We start from the raw sequence: 17,706 nt of genomic DNA, 5'->3' as shown, positions 1-17,706 counted from the left end.
GGATCATTGTAAGCCCACTTACCCTCAACGCAAGGTGGTCCGGCATGACAGACTGTGAGGGCGACATTGTGTAGGGCACTCCAGCGAACGCATCGTCGTAATCATTGCCGTCGTCAGACAGCAATCTGTGTCTGTCCTCATGTCCATTTCCGTTTCGTCTCGGCTGTCGGATAGCAACCTGAAAGACAAAGTGAATTAAGCCATTTAGAGACTATTTACTTCTGTGCTCGTACTCATCTCCTTATTCCTATAACATGGCTAAAATCTAATCAATCAAAAAGGCCACAAGCCTTATGGAGTTTGTGGACATGCTTGAAGCAGGTTAAAGCAATCGCACAACATCGGTAGACAGTATTTTCCACAGGCCCACTGTTCGTGAATCACAACTTATAAATAAAATAACAAACCTGGAAAAATTTAGGCTCAATCGGTCATCGGAGTCGGGAGAAAATAACGGGAAAACCCACTCTTGTTTCCGCACGTTTTCGCCGAGTCATGACATGTGTTTAAAGTAAATCCATTTTTCTCGATATCGAGAATTGATGATTGTTTTAATGTTTTCTCAAAAAGTAAAGCATTTCATGGAACAATATTTCAAGGGAAGTCTTTCACCATTACCTCGTAAACCATGTAAGTTATTTGTAAATCTGTGAACTTTTAATTTTTGTTCTGTTCAGAAAGTGTCCAATGGCTTTAAACTAACCAGGGGCTAATTTCACAAAGCAATAAAATTCATCACAAGACAAATTTTCAGTATCACCATAGTGATTTGTATTGTGACATCTCACTTTACTTAGCAACTACGATTGATGTGCAGCTAAGATCAATCTTAGATCTTTGTGAAACCCACCCCTGGTCCCCAACAGATTAAAGAAGAGGTGCAGAACTCAGTAAAAGAATAGGCATTGGGTGCCATTTGGCCCCTAATTGGGTGTACAAATGGTAATAAATTTAATCACAGCATGCACAAATCGTTCATTGGCCACAGACAAAAACAAACAGTTGCCTCAATGTTTTTTAGTGACTTGATTGGCTGAAACTTGCTTATCATTTATAAATTTATATTTAATTTTTTTATAAATAAGTTCCACGTTTTCAAAAATGTGCACTTCTGTGAAACTGTGGTTTAATAATGAGGTGATTAATTTACAGTTAGGTGAAATAAGGATTTCAAAATCTTGCTTAATGAGCTGTATAATAACCCTGGAGTCACTGGTTACCTCACGATTTATAGTCCCATCCATACGCACGCCATCTTGACCATTGCCATAGCTGGGCTTCTCAATCTCTGGAGCTTCAAAGAATGCCCTGAGGCGCCCGGTACTGACGATAGCGTTGATGTGGAAGATGAAGACGTTGGGCATCAGGTACAGCGGGAGGGTCATCTGACTGAAGACGGCCAGGGCAGCGAAGGCGACATCGGGGGTCAGGGGTTTGCCCGTCAGCTTGGTGTACAGACTGTAGGACTGTGGATAGATGAAAATATTGTCACTACTGCTGTGCTGATAATTATATTGTGTTGAGAACTGTAATGATGTGTCATTGAAAATTTGGTCTACTTCACCAGACCAAAGCTCTGGTGTTGTCAGCAGCAGAGTGAGGGTTTGATACCCGGTCATGACACTTATGCCCTAGAGCAGGGCACTTAAAGACACTGGACACTATTGGTAATTGTCAAAGATCAGTCTTCCTACTTGGCGTACCTCAATATATGCAAAAAATTTGAGCTCAATTTTTTAAATTTTTTTTGTATGCAAGTCGCCTGACACACAAGCCCTGAAGGCAACTTCAAGGTGTGGGCTACAGTTATTTGTTTACCAGAGGCCGTTGCCACCTACTCCTAGGGCTGAAACAGGGTTACCCCCTTTACAGTCCATACGGATGTGTAGGCTTGGGTATCATCAATCCAAAGCCTGGCCGGTAGAGCAGAAAGCACTACCTTCCCAATTTTACGTAGCAAGTGTCATGACCGGGACTCGAACCCACACCCTGCTGATCAAACACCAGAGCTTGAATTCGGTGCTCTTAACCGCTCGGCCATGACATGCCGAATTGGTCGTCGAATGTTGGAGATATTAATGAAAGAAAAAATACCCTTGTCACTTGAAGTTGTGTGCTTTCAGATGCTTGATTTCAAGACCTTAAAATCTAATTCGAAGGTCTCAAAAATCAAATTCTTGGAAAACTACTTCTTTCTTGAAAACTACGTTACTTCAGAGGGAGCTTTTTTTTTTACTATCAACAGCTCTCCATTGCTCGTTACCAAGTATATTTTTAAGCTAACAATTATTTTGAGTAATTACCAATAGTGTCCAGTGCCTTTTAATAAGGGAATCAATGTGTGGTGAAGAGGTTTTCAACTAGTGGTTTAAAGGTAGTGGACACTATTGGTAATTACTCAAAATAATTATTGGCATAAAACCTCACTTGGTGACGAGTAATGGGGAGAGGTTGATGGTATAAAACATTGTGAGAAACGGCTCCCTCTGAAGTGCCAAGAAGTAGTTTTCCACGAATTTGATTTCGAGACCTCAGATTTAGAAATTAAGGTCTCGAAATCGACCATCTAAACGCACACAACTTTGTGCGACAAGGGTTATTTTTCTTTCATTATTATCTCGCAACTTCGAAGACCGATTGAGCTCAAATTTTTACAGGTTTGTTATTTTATGCATATGTTGAGATACACCAACTGTGAAGGCTAGTATTTGACAATTACCAATAGAGTCCACTGCCTTTAAACCCGCCGAGGCTTGGTTCTTGAAAATTTTACCGAGACGAAGTAGAGGTAAAAAACATCGCTTAAAAATGAGAGTGTCATAACTTACCACTAGAGTCACTAACAATGGACTGGCAGAAGTGATGGTCACTGAAAACAAGGACATAAAAAACATCAAAATAATAGATTGCTGAAACACAACAAGCTTCCAATGTATATATGATTTGAGGCATTGCATGGTGAGGTATCAACTCCGCGGTAGTAGATTAAAGAAAGACAGTTCTCTAAAAACAAACTCTACCTGGCAAGTAGATACACACATGGTGTTACTGCAAACAAAATATATATTGAGATTCCAATGTGGTTGAAAAAATTGAGAAAATCAGGGGTATACAGGATTTATAAGGATAAAAAACATCACTGTTGAATTTTAGTCTGAAACTTCACTGATTATGTAGTTCGTATTGAAACCATTTTGACTAAAAAGGTCGTGATTGAATCGATGGCATGGGCAGCGGCTAAGATAAGAATGCCCAAAAGTTCTTTCCTTAAACATTGTTGCTTCAGCCAAAGGTCCTAGCCATATCCAATGTCGCTTGATTCAGACTTACTTAGTACCACCCTCCATCCCATCTGCTTCATCATGGTCAGAATCTCCAGAGCTCGTACTTTGCTGATGGCTTTGTAGAAGATATCTTCCCATCCGTACAGCTTGATCAACTTGATGCCTTGAAGAAGCTCATTGGTCCTCTTCAGTCGCTCATCAGATTTGGCCTAAAAATGGATAATTGTTTCAGATTGATTTAAAGGTTAAAAAGGTTGATTTACAGGATTAAAAAAAAGGTTGATTAAAAATAAGGGAATCAATGTGTGGTGAAGAGGTTTTCAACTAGTGGTTTAAACCCAAAGAGGCCTGCTTCTTGATAATTTTACCGAGACAAAGTCGAGGTAAATTATCAAGAACCAGGCCTCAGCGGGTTTAAACCACTTGTTGAAAACTGATTCAACACACTTTGATTTCCATTCAATACCTTTTCGGTAAAAAAACATCAACACTTTTTGGTTAAAAAGTAAAATAAATGCAAAAATTATAATTGTTCAATGATTTCTTTCAACACACAACACCCCTCCAGCTATGAAATGGTAAGGCCCTCGGGTAAACAACTCCTCTTAAGGGATTGCTGTGCACGCCATGTGATGTGGCACAACTGTCCCGGCCGTTGCTCTCGACCAATAGGAATGAAGAAACTGTCTAATAAGCACAGGTGCAAGCTGTGTCACGCCCATGTTTTTAACACTTTTTACTGGTCATAAACAAAGGTTTATACACACCCACGTGACGCGCTCTTCACCAATAGGAATAGCGAAACTGTCTGAGGTATTTATGAATCTTGATTTAAAGGTTATACCCCATTCACGCAGCTCTACGACCTTATGAAGACCATGCCAAGATGGGTCAAGAATTGAGAAGTAATAATTATAATGTCCTACCATGGCAATCTTCTGGTACTTGGCTGTCTGTCTCGCGATAATGACTTGAAGCGGTATGGTAATGAAGAAGATAAGAGAGCCAATGAGGGATGCTACACCGAGCTCCGAGTACAGAATAACCATGTACCCTGAAATCTGAACACAGTAAAAGGACAAATAGCATTATAGGGATTACAAGGAGACCACAAAGGCCTATGGGAAACTTGTCAATTCAGGTCATGACCTTAACTTGAAACTTTTGGGTTGAGTCGGGTCTTGCAGCTGTTTTTGGCCGCTATGGGGATTTAATACAAGCCGTTTTCAGCCATCTTGACTGTGATGCATGTTCAGAAGTTTCCCACAGACTTTCCATATATATTTTTCATAACGGAAGTGCCCTCTGCAAAATGATTAAAAGTGGGTTTGCCCTCTCAAAGAAAAAATTCCAGGCCTGCACCAGACTTCAAAATGTGCACCTTTCTCACACTCAAATTCACTTATTGCTGCTGTAAGGCCAAATAGAAAAAAATACAGTTGATCGTCCGGATTTTTCAAAAAAGAGGAGGATGAGGGCCTTATTATTTACTATTTACTATTTTTTTTCAAGATGGCCGCTTAGTATTTCAAATCAAACAGGCCATCAATTCTTCAGTTTGAATCAACCGCAAACTTATTTATACCCATTAGTTGCATGAGGATCTGTGTTAACACTAACACTAACAGGGTCGGATAACACTAACAAGATTTGCTGGTTGGCGTTCACTAATATTGTTTTATGAAACCGACAGTTACAAGTGTTCAAGAGCATTACGTTAGATTAGGGAAAAGCTCCTAGGCCAGTCCTAGGCCAGTCATTTTTTTTCAAGATGGCCGCTTAGTATTTCAAATCAAACAGGCCATCAATTCTTCAGTTTGAATCAACCGCAAACTTATTTATACCCATTAGTTGCATGAGGATCTGTGTTAACACTAACACTAACAGGGTCGGATAACACTAACAAGATTTGCTGGTTGGCGTTGACTAATATTGTTTTATGAAACCGACAGTTACAAGTGTTCAAGAGCATTACGTTAGATTAGGGAAAAGCTCCTAGGCCAGTCCTTTTGAAAAGATGGATTTATAAAAAATAAAATAAAAATAAAAAAAGGATGCGGCCCCCAAAAAGGATGCGGGCAGGGGCGATCAACTGGTATTTTTGTTTTATTTGGCCTAATGCATCTTTAGGGGTTTGGGTACTATTTGTTCAAATGTTCACAGATTTACAAGAAACACAATTTTTACACAATAATGACCATGTAGAAAGCTTCCAGAAATATAATTTGCAAAGGTGCTGTAGTTATTTATAAATGAGTAAAACCATTTCACAAATTGCTTTTAGCATGTACAACGGGTTTACGTATATCTCTATATCTCCTAAAAACATTGCTCTGCGGTTTTCACTTTGTTTTCTCAATAACTTGACAACTAATGAAGCTAAAACTTCTACAGGTAAATTATATTGCATACATCTTCAATCACAGTGATAGGGATTCATGTCTTGGCCAAAAACTTGATCTACAAAAGGTATCAAAACCATTTCAGCTCTCTATTAAAAAACTGCCCTGACACAGTTATCCAATTACTCCTGAGGTGAAGAGAACTCTTGCCCTAATTTCACAAAATCACAGTCCATTTTGACTGACAAGGGAGAACACTTTTGTCAAGACAATGTTTGTGTTTTTGTGACTCTATTTCCCCCCCCCCCCCAAAAAAAAGGGATAAGGTAGAGTAGACTTACCACAAAAGGGATTGACCAGACATAGTGGACCCACTGCGTTGAATTGAGGATGTTTGTTGTATCTACCGACATATGATTGGTGATTTGACCCATCGTCATGGCGCCACCGGTCATGGTGTAGCTGGACAGACGCAGTGACTTGTCATAAATAGCCGCCTGAAGGGGGAAAGAGCAAAACAAAGTTGATACATATACAATTAAATAAATGCATGAATATAAACTTAAACAACAAATTTATGGACTAGCATCACAATTACATCTAGCATTTATGCATGTGATTACAACCGTTACGACAACAAATAAACATCACATGAGTAGTTATTCCATAAGCAAGAGTGGAAAATTGACAAAATATAGTGCTTTTCAAGATCGCCTTGACGGCACTTATACAAGGCTTCTAATGAGGGTGCAGAACATGTCGTGGCGTGGCACAAGACCAAAGAACAGATCTACGGAGACATTCCCCCAATCTCTGCTACTGTTGCTCAAGGCAGAGTCCGCTTTGCTGCCCACTGCTTTCAGCTAAAGACCAGGTCATAAATGACGTTTTATAGTGGAGACTGCCGTGCCCTTATAGAAGACCTTTACCACTCAACTACAGCGACGTGATCGGTAGAGATACGGAGTCTGAAATTAAGGACCTTCCAAGCATGATGAGGGATAAACACCTCCGGCGTGACGTTGTGCATGGAATCTCGGTTGCGACCGCTAAATGATGATAATGCTTTGGTGTCCCATATGCAACAAGGCTGAAGGCGGAGTGACAAAATTATTCTCACACACAACTTTTAGCCATTGAAAGCCTCAGTGAGGGCGCAGTTCAATAAATAATTAGTGAGTATTTGTACTTTTGACAAATTTGTTCCTGAAACTTACCTGAAAAGCAACTTTGATGTGAGCAGACTCCGTGATGACGATGTGATAATGGCCCTGTTGTGATAACAGCTTGACGATGTTGGACCAGAACATAATGAGAATCAGCACAAAGCCATTCTTCAAGAAGTCGGCTACAGTGATGTACGAGGTCTGGAGTGGAAACATAGGTGTAGGTTTTGAAACGGGGGCAGAGCTCTATAAAGCACCAACATTGATTTTAAGGTACATGATTTGATCTTAAAGGATTTGGGTACTTTTTGTGACACAAAACACAATGTCCACAGATTTATATTAAACTTACACCGTTTGAAGATAATGATAGTAGAAAGCGTACCTTAAAATATTAGTTGCTGAGGTGCTGTAGTTTTCGAGAAATGACTAAACCATTGTCATGAAATTACGTTTTTACATGCTAAAATAATGTCTCATGATCACCGAGACAAAAATTATTTTCATAACATTGTTTTACTCATTTCTCAAAAACTGCAACACTTCAGCAAGTAATATTCTCATGGAAGCTTTCTACTATCATTATCTTCAAACTGTGTAAGTTTAGTGTAAATCTGTAGACATTGTGTTATTTGTCCTACAAAAAGTACATACCCTTCAAGCAAAGTGTGACGTCACAACAAGAGTCACTATATGAGTCTTAAGACATTCAGGCATGGAGTTACATGGAGGCCATGTCCTCTGTAGCCCCTGGTCTTGGCCTTAGCTCCCCTTCAAAAGTTTGCCATCGGATTTTCCAATGGAAGTACCCTTTGTAAAAGTGCCCTTTGGCCTTTGAGAAAATGGCCATGCCCTCTCAAAGATGAAATGCCAGGCCTGGCTGTTTTTTAAATCATGGCTTCAGTTTTACATCCGGCTCCTTCTGCCTGTTTGCAGCTCGATACTGAAACAGCATACTGTTTCAAAATTATCTCACAGAAGTCTATCCCCCCAAACAAAACAAAACCAGACACTAAGATTTTTAAAAGGGCATTTTGTATTTTGAGAACTGGAGCCCAGTTCAATTTGATAAAGCTGTTCAGCAGAAAATGGTGCTTATCAATTTTTCCGACAAAATTTAGCAGGAAACAAGTTTAAAACAGCATGCATTAAAAGGTTATGTTTGCGATAACCTGTTTCAAGCCGTAAAAGAACATTCCTGTATGCATGCATATTGGACCACCAAAATGTTCTGCTGGACTGTGTCATTGTGCAAAACTTCAATCACACTCAGGACGCTTGGTGGCAGCAGACTTACCAGGTAAAATCCATTGTTCTTGGTAATGTGCGCAAGCTCAGAACTACGTAAACAATGGAAATTTACCTGGTAAGTCTGCTGCCACCTAGCGCTTCAAAGTCTCCCATTGAATGCATTTTTTACCATTTTGAACAATCTGATGGAACATTCTGACATGGTCTGACTTTTGAGATGCTCCATTATAATGAGTGGCACGGTTGGCTTGTGCGTAAAGCGCTCGCCTCTCACCAAGGTGACCCCGGTTCGATTCCCAGCCGGGGCCATATGTGAGTTGAGTTGTGCATTGGTTCTCTGCTGTGCCACGAGGGTTTTCCAGACCATCCGGTTTTCCTCCCTCGGGAAAAATCAAACACTTTCGATCTTGGCTGTGCTCCGTGGTCATAATGGGTTGATGTGGCTGGCAGCCAGAGGCGCCCTTGCATGCCTGCTTCTCGAACACGTTGTAGCCGCGTCCTTCGCAATTCAGCTCTTAGCTGCGAGTAAGGATGATTAGCCCCCCCCAAATTATTATTATTAATATTATTAATATTTAACGTTTATGGGCAAATCCAAACCAAAGTATCCTATTTCAACTTACATACTCATACATTGTGGATCCGTCAGCATAGAAGACAGCAGTAACATACTTTATGGCACCGGAAAGCGCGAGGGGCGGGACAAACGTAGAGGCATCCCCGCAGAACTTGACCAGACCACCCAGGGCGATGCGAGCACCGAACGCCCTCGCGTACACACGGTAGAGGCTCAGGGGTTTCTTGTTCTTCTTTGCTCTTGCCTGTAGAGTAGTGAAAGATACTTAAGGCACTGGAAACTATTGGTAATTCTCAAAATAATTGTTCAAATAAAAAACTTGCTTGGTAACGAGCAATGGAGAGCTGTAGCTGAAGTAACATATTTTTTGAGAAAGAGGTAATTTCTCACTCAAGTAACACAAGTTTCAGCTGAAGCCTTTTACTATGCACATATCTGAAAGCACACAAAGTAATGCAACAAGGGTGTTATTTTTTCTTCATTATTCTCTCGCAATTCGATGACCAATTGAGCCCAAATTTTTACAGGTTTGCTATTTTATGTTTGGATACAACAAGTGAAAATACTGGTCTTTGACAATTACCATAGGTGTCCAGTGCCTTGTGGTAGGGGTTTGGCATTTCGGATTTTTCCACTTTAATTTAAAGAGGAGTGCAAAATAGCAACCGTATTTTATTTTATCATTGGTAAGATCTTAAATGTTGCTCATTTTAAACATGGTAAGGATTTATTAGGTATAGAGGGTGACTATAATATGTTCCCATTTTGTAGGGGATTTAGAAAAGACAGATCCTCCTCCAACAAAAGGTGTGTCAATTATTCTTCCTTGTACATTTGAGGCTCACATTTTAGAGAAAAAGGAATTCTTTTTAAATTAAATTTTGGCTCCGCTTAACCAAAACTTGGAAACAGATTTCAACTTTGTACACTTAAACAGTAACTAATTTAATGCCCCAACACTAGGGTCCACTATTAGTAACCATCTCAAAGTTTGCTATTGTAATTGGTGAGCTTCAGGGTAAATTGCAATCTGATACACAAAATTATTAAGGGCACTGTAGTATCACGACCGAGATTCAAACCCGCCCTCTGCTGCTGACAACAAAATAGCTTGGTTCAGGTGACCTAGACCATTTGGCAACGACACGCCACTACAACAACTTTTTTTCGAATGCAGAAAACCTTACAATGTAGGCAACTTCAGTAACCCGGGCTGAGCATACCTGTTCCTTTTCGAGAGCAGCAGAGAACCTGTCCCTCTGGTATTTGGTGGTGTGGACCTCAGACAGACTCCCCAGATCAGCCATCTCCAGAGTGCCCTTGTATCCTTTCTTAAAGATCCAGTTCATCCACAAGAAGAATGCAGAGGAGAAGAGACTTGAGTAGCCCTGTATGTAACGCATGTCTTCCTTCATCAGATCCTCAGGGAAGCCTTCCTCTTCCGTACAACACGAGAAAATCTTTAAAGAAAGAAGAGAATTTTAATATGAAACATGACTATAAAGTTTAGGGCAAAACTTGCAGGATATTGTCAACCACCCATTTTGAGAACAACCACTATACGTACGTACTAAAATGGAATTTACGCATGGCGCTACCGCAAAACCTCACCTGATTGTAATCCTACCATGCAAAGTTTTTTCACCAAATCACTTCTGGGCCTAATTTCATAGAGATGCTTATACAACAAAATTATGCTTACTAGAATAAGGCTACCATCTAAAATACCACTAGACTTGTACAATCTGTGACTGGTATCCTGCTTGTCTTTGCTTAGCAGAATACTGTTCAGCAGTAATCCTCTATGAAATTGGGCCCTGGTGCAACATACCAAGCAACCATAACCTTGTCTTTAGAAGATGAAATTCTAGGCTTGGTGTGAACTTGGATATAACACAGTCTGAAGATAAATAATCATAGCTTGGATGGGGGCATAGAACTATGCCAATGCCTCTAAACTTGTTTTTTTGTGAAGCGCTTAGAAACCTATTTTTAGTATAAAGCGCTATATAAATGTAATCATTATTATATTATTATTAAACTTGTATGAAGTTTAGTTTAACTTCAGAAAAATTAATACCCACCTTCACTCGAATGACATTAAGCTCCAGTAGAAGGAACAGGAAATAAAATCCCATGGCGGCCATGTTGAGGTCAACTCTCAAAATAGTGTAATCAACCCCTCGAAACTCGTTGTAAAAATGAAGAAAGCGAGTAACTTCACCGCCCAGAGCTCCGACCCAGTAGATCAGTAGCAGCCAAGACATGTGTCTGCGACTCCACACCTCCATCTGTGTGTAGTACAGCATGTTCAGAATAGCTGCGAGAAAGACCGATAACGCCGGAATGTAGAGGTGAGGTCTTGTAGCCTCGTTGTAGTAGACGGACACATCCGTCAAAATGCTCTCGCCAACCTGGCAGAGGAGAAACGAAAAGAAGGCGAAGTTGATGATCCATCGGACGTTGTGTCCTGGGTACTGGATGAGGTACTGGTATTTCTCCTTGCGAATTCTTGTGCAGCATCCGAGGATGAACAGCACCAAGACGGAGAGGAGGATGAAGAGAAGATGCGGCACGGTGTAGACGAGATCGGTGAAGCAGGTATTGTAGAGGGTGTGGCTTAGATCCCAGGTGAAGTTGTCCAGGGTCACTGTGTTGTTCACCCCGCAGTACCAGTTGAACTTTTGGAGCACCTGTTGCTCCTCCATTGTGGTCTGATTGTGCTTAGGAGCAAAGCTTACATGAAGATCAGATCACTGGAGAAAGAATAAGAAAAGGGGGGAAAAAATTAAAAACAATCACCAGGACCCAATTTCATGGCTCTGCTTACTGCCGAATTCTGGCTTACGATCGCGATTCCCCGCTTACGTGCAAGCGCCGAATATCTGCGCTAGCCTTGTAAGCGTAGAATGCCTAGTAACGTGGAGTACGCATGCGCAGAAGCCCAAATTCTACCTCCATGCTTTCACTCCCTTTGAAGTGCCTGTAAAGTTTTGGAGATCAATCAGATTATTTTTTTTTTAATTTTCTGATATTTTGTAACCGTTGAGGAGGGACTGTCTTTATAACTGTGTATTCAAAAACAATCTTTTTTACATTTTTAGTTAACATTTTATTTTTGTAGAAGAAATTAGAAAAGTTGTTTCAAACTGCTTAGAAAGCAAAGTGACAAGGGTATGCAAAACACTGGTTAATACATGTAAGCATAGTCTTCCCAATGGCTTCACTTAAAAAGACTTAAATCAGCAAAAATATGAGGGCAGTTTCATGTACTTAGCAGGTGTTAAGCACAGAAAATCATTGCTTGGAAGAGCTGGGTTTGGGTTACCAGTCATCTACACTGCTTTTGACCTGCTCCATACAATTTGTTAAGCCAGCTCACAAATTTGTTCAGGATTATTGACTTTCCATTTACAGCTTTGTAAAGCTGGGCCTGTGTGCAAACAGGGCTCACTCTAACACTTGCCTCGTCTAGTGAAAACTGCTGTAGGCGACTAAGTATTCGTGACAATAATTGTATTTACATAACTTCTAAAAACTTCTCACAACCAGTACTAAAAACTGTGCAACCTTCTTGCTTTAATTGCTCAATATGTTTCCTTTTCAGATGAACATAATAAACTAAAATTTGTTCATTTATTTTTGATAAAAACTAATTCTATTTTACCAATTTATTTTTTAGTGTGTGAATGTTCTTCATTTGACCATTATAAGGCATAAAAAAACTTTTAACTGCCCATTTCGGACCGACCCAAAAGATCAAAAATCCACGGTGGCGTTTTTTAATATCTTTTTTATCAAATGGTAATTTTGTATCTTTGAATTTTATACTTTGAAATCACACTTACACTCGCCGTTGACCAGTGTGTACCGCCGTAGCCAAAATGAAATTTAGCGTCTTTATGAAAAAACAGAGAATGTGCAAGTACAAACATGACCAAAGAAATTACTCAGATTCCATGGATGACCAAAAATAGTTTTTCACTTTGTAGTTTAAGATTTTTTTTCATCTTGATTATGTTTTGTTTTGTTGTGTTTTTTTAGGAATATTTTTGTAAATTTATTTTTGTTTTGTTTTCACCATATGAATATGTAATAGATGTTAAATTTGCATCGGGGATAAAGAATATTATTTTTATTTTTTTACCCATACCCTGATGTGTGTTAGCACTGTATATGAATACTACTTTAAGAACATCAAAATGGCTGACAACATAAAGTTGTAGGCCTATGTATACAGACTGTGTGTATCTAGTCTGTATTTTTCCCTCCTCTGATGTGTTCTAAAAAAATAAAAAGCCTGACTGACCGACCGACCCTCGTGATTTTTTAAGACAATAATAAAGGGCTATTTTTTTTAATGCCTTGTGTTTATGATCACTACAATAAATACATCAGCTCAATGCAAACTGATATATTTTAAAAATCAGGCTATATAAAGACTGCTCTATGCATGCAGAGGGCAAGTATGACATTCACAGTATTTTACTAGCCTGGCTGGTATAGGCTACATGTACATTACTTTCTATTTCTACCTCCCAGCTTAGCAAAAGCTAAAGCCCAAGGCTTGGCAAGCATTATCAGCAGAATACATTATTCACATACCACAGAGGCTCCATACAGTCAACAATAAATTGTTTAAGGCCATTATTATTAAAATAAGTCTTCCTCAGTAACACAATAACATAAGAAGTTATACACACATGAATTACATAAGTCTACAAGTATGTACACAGCTAGGGACAATGACACAGCACACTACAGTCTTTTGAATAATGTCTGCACATCACCCCCAACTGACTGGGAACATATGCTGGGCTAGCCACTGCAACCAAACCAACTTTACTTTGCACCCTTGGTACAGTAGTTGGTATGTGTATGTCTGCACATCACCCCCAACTGACTGGGAGCGTATGCTGGGCTAGCCACTGCAACCAAACCAACTTTACTTTGCACCCTTGGTACAGTAGTTGGTATGTGTATGTCTGCACATCACCCCCAACTGACTGGGAACGTATGCTGGGCTAGCCCCTGCAACCAAACCAACTTTACTTTGCACCCTTGGTACAGTAGTTGGTATGTGTAAACAAATTTTGGTTGAGGATCATCTATTTTTGCACATTTCTTCTCATAATACTTATAATAGTCGGCCCTTTATATTTGCTTTAGGAACATCACCGAATTGAGAATTGGTTGTTGATAACAAAACAGTTGCTGACACTGGTGTAATTATAAACACTTTTATAATCCACCATCATAATTTAAACTGACGAAACCTGTAGAAGTTTGAGATTGGCCATATGGCTGGGTGGGTCACAAGAAAGTAGTGAAAAACAAATTGCACAGTTTGCATGACATCAATTTTAAAAAAAAGTTAAAAAATAGGGCCTAAAACAATCACTATTTTCATTGAGCAATCCTTAGCCGGCCGAGCAATTAATTTCAATTTGATCTAAATTAAAGTTGGTGACAGTGACAGCCTTAATACTTCAATTTGTTTACTTCAATTTCTCTGTCTGTGTTTAATAAGGCCGAGTCACACTGCAGTGATAACGAAAACGGTAACAATCATGATGCAAGAAGAGAACGCATTCTATGTTGGTTAAATTGCTCCACGCAGATTACGCACTTATGCTCATTCAACCAATAGAATGTGTTTTCTTTGCGTCGTGATTGTTATTGTTTTCGTTATCACTGCAGAAAACGATAACGATCATGACACAAAGAGAACACATTCTAATGGTTGAATGAAAATGTGCGTATTCTGCGTGGACCAATTTAACGAATAAAATGGGTTCTCTTCTTGCATCATGATTGTTATCGTTTCCTTTAACATTGCAGTGTGACTCCAGCCTTTACTGGAGGTTCTACAGTGTGTTTAGAAAAAAAGTATACATTTTGAAAAGTGTATCAAAATTTGATTTTTGTTTTAAATTGTCGAAAATCTGGCAGAAAGTATTGATGGACCAAGATCATAGCTTTTTAACTTTTACCAAGTCAATCCTCGGATGTTCCGCATATGAGTGAACACAAGCCAAATACTTTTACCAGATTCAATTGCATAACTCAAAAATCAAAAATCGTTTCGGACACACAGTCAGTCCGCACTGCACACAATATCCGTTTCTTTTATCTGCAGCGTATGCACGAGTTTCGGGAGCTTGACCTCTCCATGAATATTTAATGAGCGTGGTGTAGTCTCAGGAATTTCATCAATTTCATGTGATCAAAGTAATTTTCTGTCAATATATTTACAGATTTATAAAGATGAATAACCGACCTTTAATCCAGTTGTACAAATTAATGATTTTGCTGGCAATTATTAGTACTAAAATGGACTCGAAAATTGTGTTTCAAAACGAAACAGTTTGCTTCGTAAAACATGGTGGTAACTATTAATTGTCAATGCTACCACAACGTATATTTGGGCTTACCGAATAGATAATGTTATATTCTATCCAAACGCTGAGCTTTTTACATTTGATTTCATTTAGCTGAGTCAGGGCGCTCGTTTTGCCAACACTTCTCATAATTTAACGTTAACGTCTCTTGGTGAATACGCCGCCATGTTTGCTTATGGATTTTCTGATCGCTGATTGGTCAACCGCGAAACGTCACACTCATCCAGTGTACTTACCCGGATGTACATGTAAACAAAGTTCGTGACCACTGTTAGCTATAGTGTTCCCGATTGTTTGGGGTTTGTCTTTTTGGGGAAGGGTGGGGGGGGGGTTGGGTATTTTTGGCGGGTCTTTGGGGAAGGAATGGTGCCTAAGCACATTTTGTATGGACGATTTTAGGGTACTTGGAGAACAAGGATATAATTTAAAAGGGGTTGATGGTCTGAGTATTATTAATTTAACAAAAGGTTAAATTTTGAAGGACAGAAGAATTTTTTTTAAATTTTGGTCAGGAATGACTTGGTACAAGGTTGAAGCCCTTTTGTTTGAGTCTTTATAAAACTTTATGCTCGATACACAAAAACTCTAGTGAGCAGAATAAGATTTGTTTCGTATCAACTGTTCCTTTATTTTAAGTCACATACACTGCACAAACATGTAACACTATATAATTATCAAAGTTAAGGCACAGTTCAAAAAAAGTTCAGATGTAATAAAAAATATAAATATAAAAGATCTTTGGTAAGTGGTAACTGGTAGGTTGGCAATGTTTAAATGGTCTTGTTACAAAAATGTATTTACATATTTGGTACGTGTAACAGAGCTAGTTCACCTGTTGACATTAATAAAAAATAGCTACCAAAAACAAGTTTTAGTAAACTTTATACCCGCATACTTTTATAAGACAAACTGTTCAATGGCAAGCTAGCTTAACTTAATTTTAAACATGAAAGTAAACAATCACAAATATAATACATGACATCATTGCAAGGTATCTTTGGTAAGTTCTTACCCGTAGGTTGGCAATGTTTAAATGAACCTTTTATGACAAAGTTTATTGCTAAATGAGAAGTTAATAATATTCAGCTGCTCCACTTAAAATTAATAAAATGTACCAACTTCAACATTGTCGGTAGTAACAACTGTACCTCAAAACTTGTTCAACTAAAAAAAAAATTATATACCCATTGCAAGTTAATTTAAAATGACACTTTGTATAATGTTTCAAGGTATCAAATTATATAAAATAAGGTTAACACAAAAAATAAACTGTATGGCAAGTTCTTCCCATTACATTGGCAATGTTTACAGTTTCTTTGGCAAAATAAATAGTTGAGAAATGTAATGTAAGTGTTGCACTAAAGATGCATCAACTAAGTTTCAGGGGCTTCCATATTTCTTACTTTTAAATGTTAAGCACCACTTTTCTAAACACTTAAACACATGTTCATATAAGATACTTTAAAAATCATATTACACGATAACTCGTAATTTACAATGATGGAGCTGCTTGTTATCCATACATTTACAAAATACATTAAATTAATTAGTTCAGAACAGTCATCAGTACTCTCAAAACACGAAGCAGCCGACAACAACAGCCATGCGTGTGAAAACGTGCACGGTAAAATCGGTCACAAAACAAGAAATCTCGCGAAAAGCAAAAGTGCATTACGATCCTACATTGCCTTCGCCACACGTCAAATAATATACCAAACGATAGCTTACACTTTAATCTTTCGATGTCTAGTGGTTTTATTTTCTCTTTTTATTTAGCTGGGTCAGGGCGCTGCAAACCAAAAACTACCCCAAGTCAATCCTGACACTATACAAAATGTTCAGTGGTAAAAAAAAGGGCTATAAAGTCATAGAAACTTAACAAATTTGGTATCATTTGACTCGGAAAAATATTCTACGTGTACTTGCCACGCCATCTTGTGTGCCACCTGAAGCATGTGAGCATCGTGCCGTGTGCAAAAAGGGTCGTCGAACTCTCGCAGTTTATCGCGCAAATCGCGCACAGTCGCTTCTGCACGTTGGCTGTGCAGATAAAACTCGGGATTTGACCTCATTAACGCACGCACTGCGGACTGATTGCACAGTTTTCCAAGTTTTTTTCTAATTTTTTTTTTTTAAACAGCCTACGTTTCGACCTCCATCAATTGTACCTGTTTTTTACTACACAACTTCGCCACCGTAAGGTAGACGGCAGACACCGAATATTCCACTCTATTGATTTTGCTATCTCGACCACCGCTAGCCATGCTAGCGCTCTGTCTCTGCTCTGATTTGCTGACAACAAACACAGTCTGCTGATTACCGGCGGATGAGCGCATGATGCCATGAAGAAAGTCCGAAAGTCAAGGGACTCAAGACTAACTTTAAAACACAAAACACACTCTACTTAGGCAATTTGCACCTTAGCATACAATTAAAAACACTCAAATTTATAATTATTATGTTTTAAACCATTCATTACCTGTCAGTAAAATCCAGACCGAATCCCAGCACACACCTCTAGCTCCTTTACTATCCTACTACACCACCACTGTTCCAACACATGCAGCGCATGCGATCGATGTTAATGTATGTGTGTACTGTGTGCAGGCTCTCCTGAAGCTGCATGCATACGGAGCAAGAAAGTGTGACATCCGGAGGGACGGGTGACCATTTTTAGATGGGTGA

The 17,706-nt window shown here is 39.1% G+C and overlaps 1 protein-coding gene across 1 annotated transcript in view; it reads right to left on the bottom strand.

Moving 5' to 3' along the window:
* LOC117305758 (ATP-binding cassette sub-family C member 9-like) overlaps positions 1 to 17,589 on the bottom strand; it is a 39,899-nt gene extending 22,310 nt beyond the window's left edge. Inside the window, exons 1-11 of the mRNA XM_033790634.1 lie at positions 17,501 to 17,589; positions 10,705 to 11,376; positions 9,844 to 10,080; positions 8,667 to 8,864; positions 6,844 to 6,993; positions 5,968 to 6,123; positions 4,211 to 4,345; positions 3,331 to 3,493; positions 2,829 to 2,869; positions 1,221 to 1,466; positions 23 to 178 (exon numbers count right to left, since the gene is read on the bottom strand). Of these exons, the coding sequence (XP_033646525.1) occupies positions 23 to 178; positions 1,221 to 1,466; positions 2,829 to 2,869; positions 3,331 to 3,493; positions 4,211 to 4,345; positions 5,968 to 6,123; positions 6,844 to 6,993; positions 8,667 to 8,864; positions 9,844 to 10,080; positions 10,705 to 11,328 (2,106 nt within the window). The 5' untranslated portion in view covers positions 11,329 to 11,376; positions 17,501 to 17,589. The remainder of the gene's footprint in view (positions 1 to 22; positions 179 to 1,220; positions 1,467 to 2,828; positions 2,870 to 3,330; positions 3,494 to 4,210; positions 4,346 to 5,967; positions 6,124 to 6,843; positions 6,994 to 8,666; positions 8,865 to 9,843; positions 10,081 to 10,704; positions 11,377 to 17,500) is intronic.
* Between the last annotated feature and the right edge of the window lie 117 nt (positions 17,590 to 17,706).

Source organism: Asterias rubens, chromosome 2, assembly GCF_902459465.1.
Source record: "Asterias rubens chromosome 2, eAstRub1.3, whole genome shotgun sequence".
Lineage (NCBI taxonomy): Eukaryota > Metazoa > Echinodermata > Asteroidea > Forcipulatida > Asteriidae > Asterias > Asterias rubens.
The sequence above is the reverse complement of the archived record's forward strand: the minus strand, read 5'-3'. Positions and strand labels throughout refer to the sequence as shown.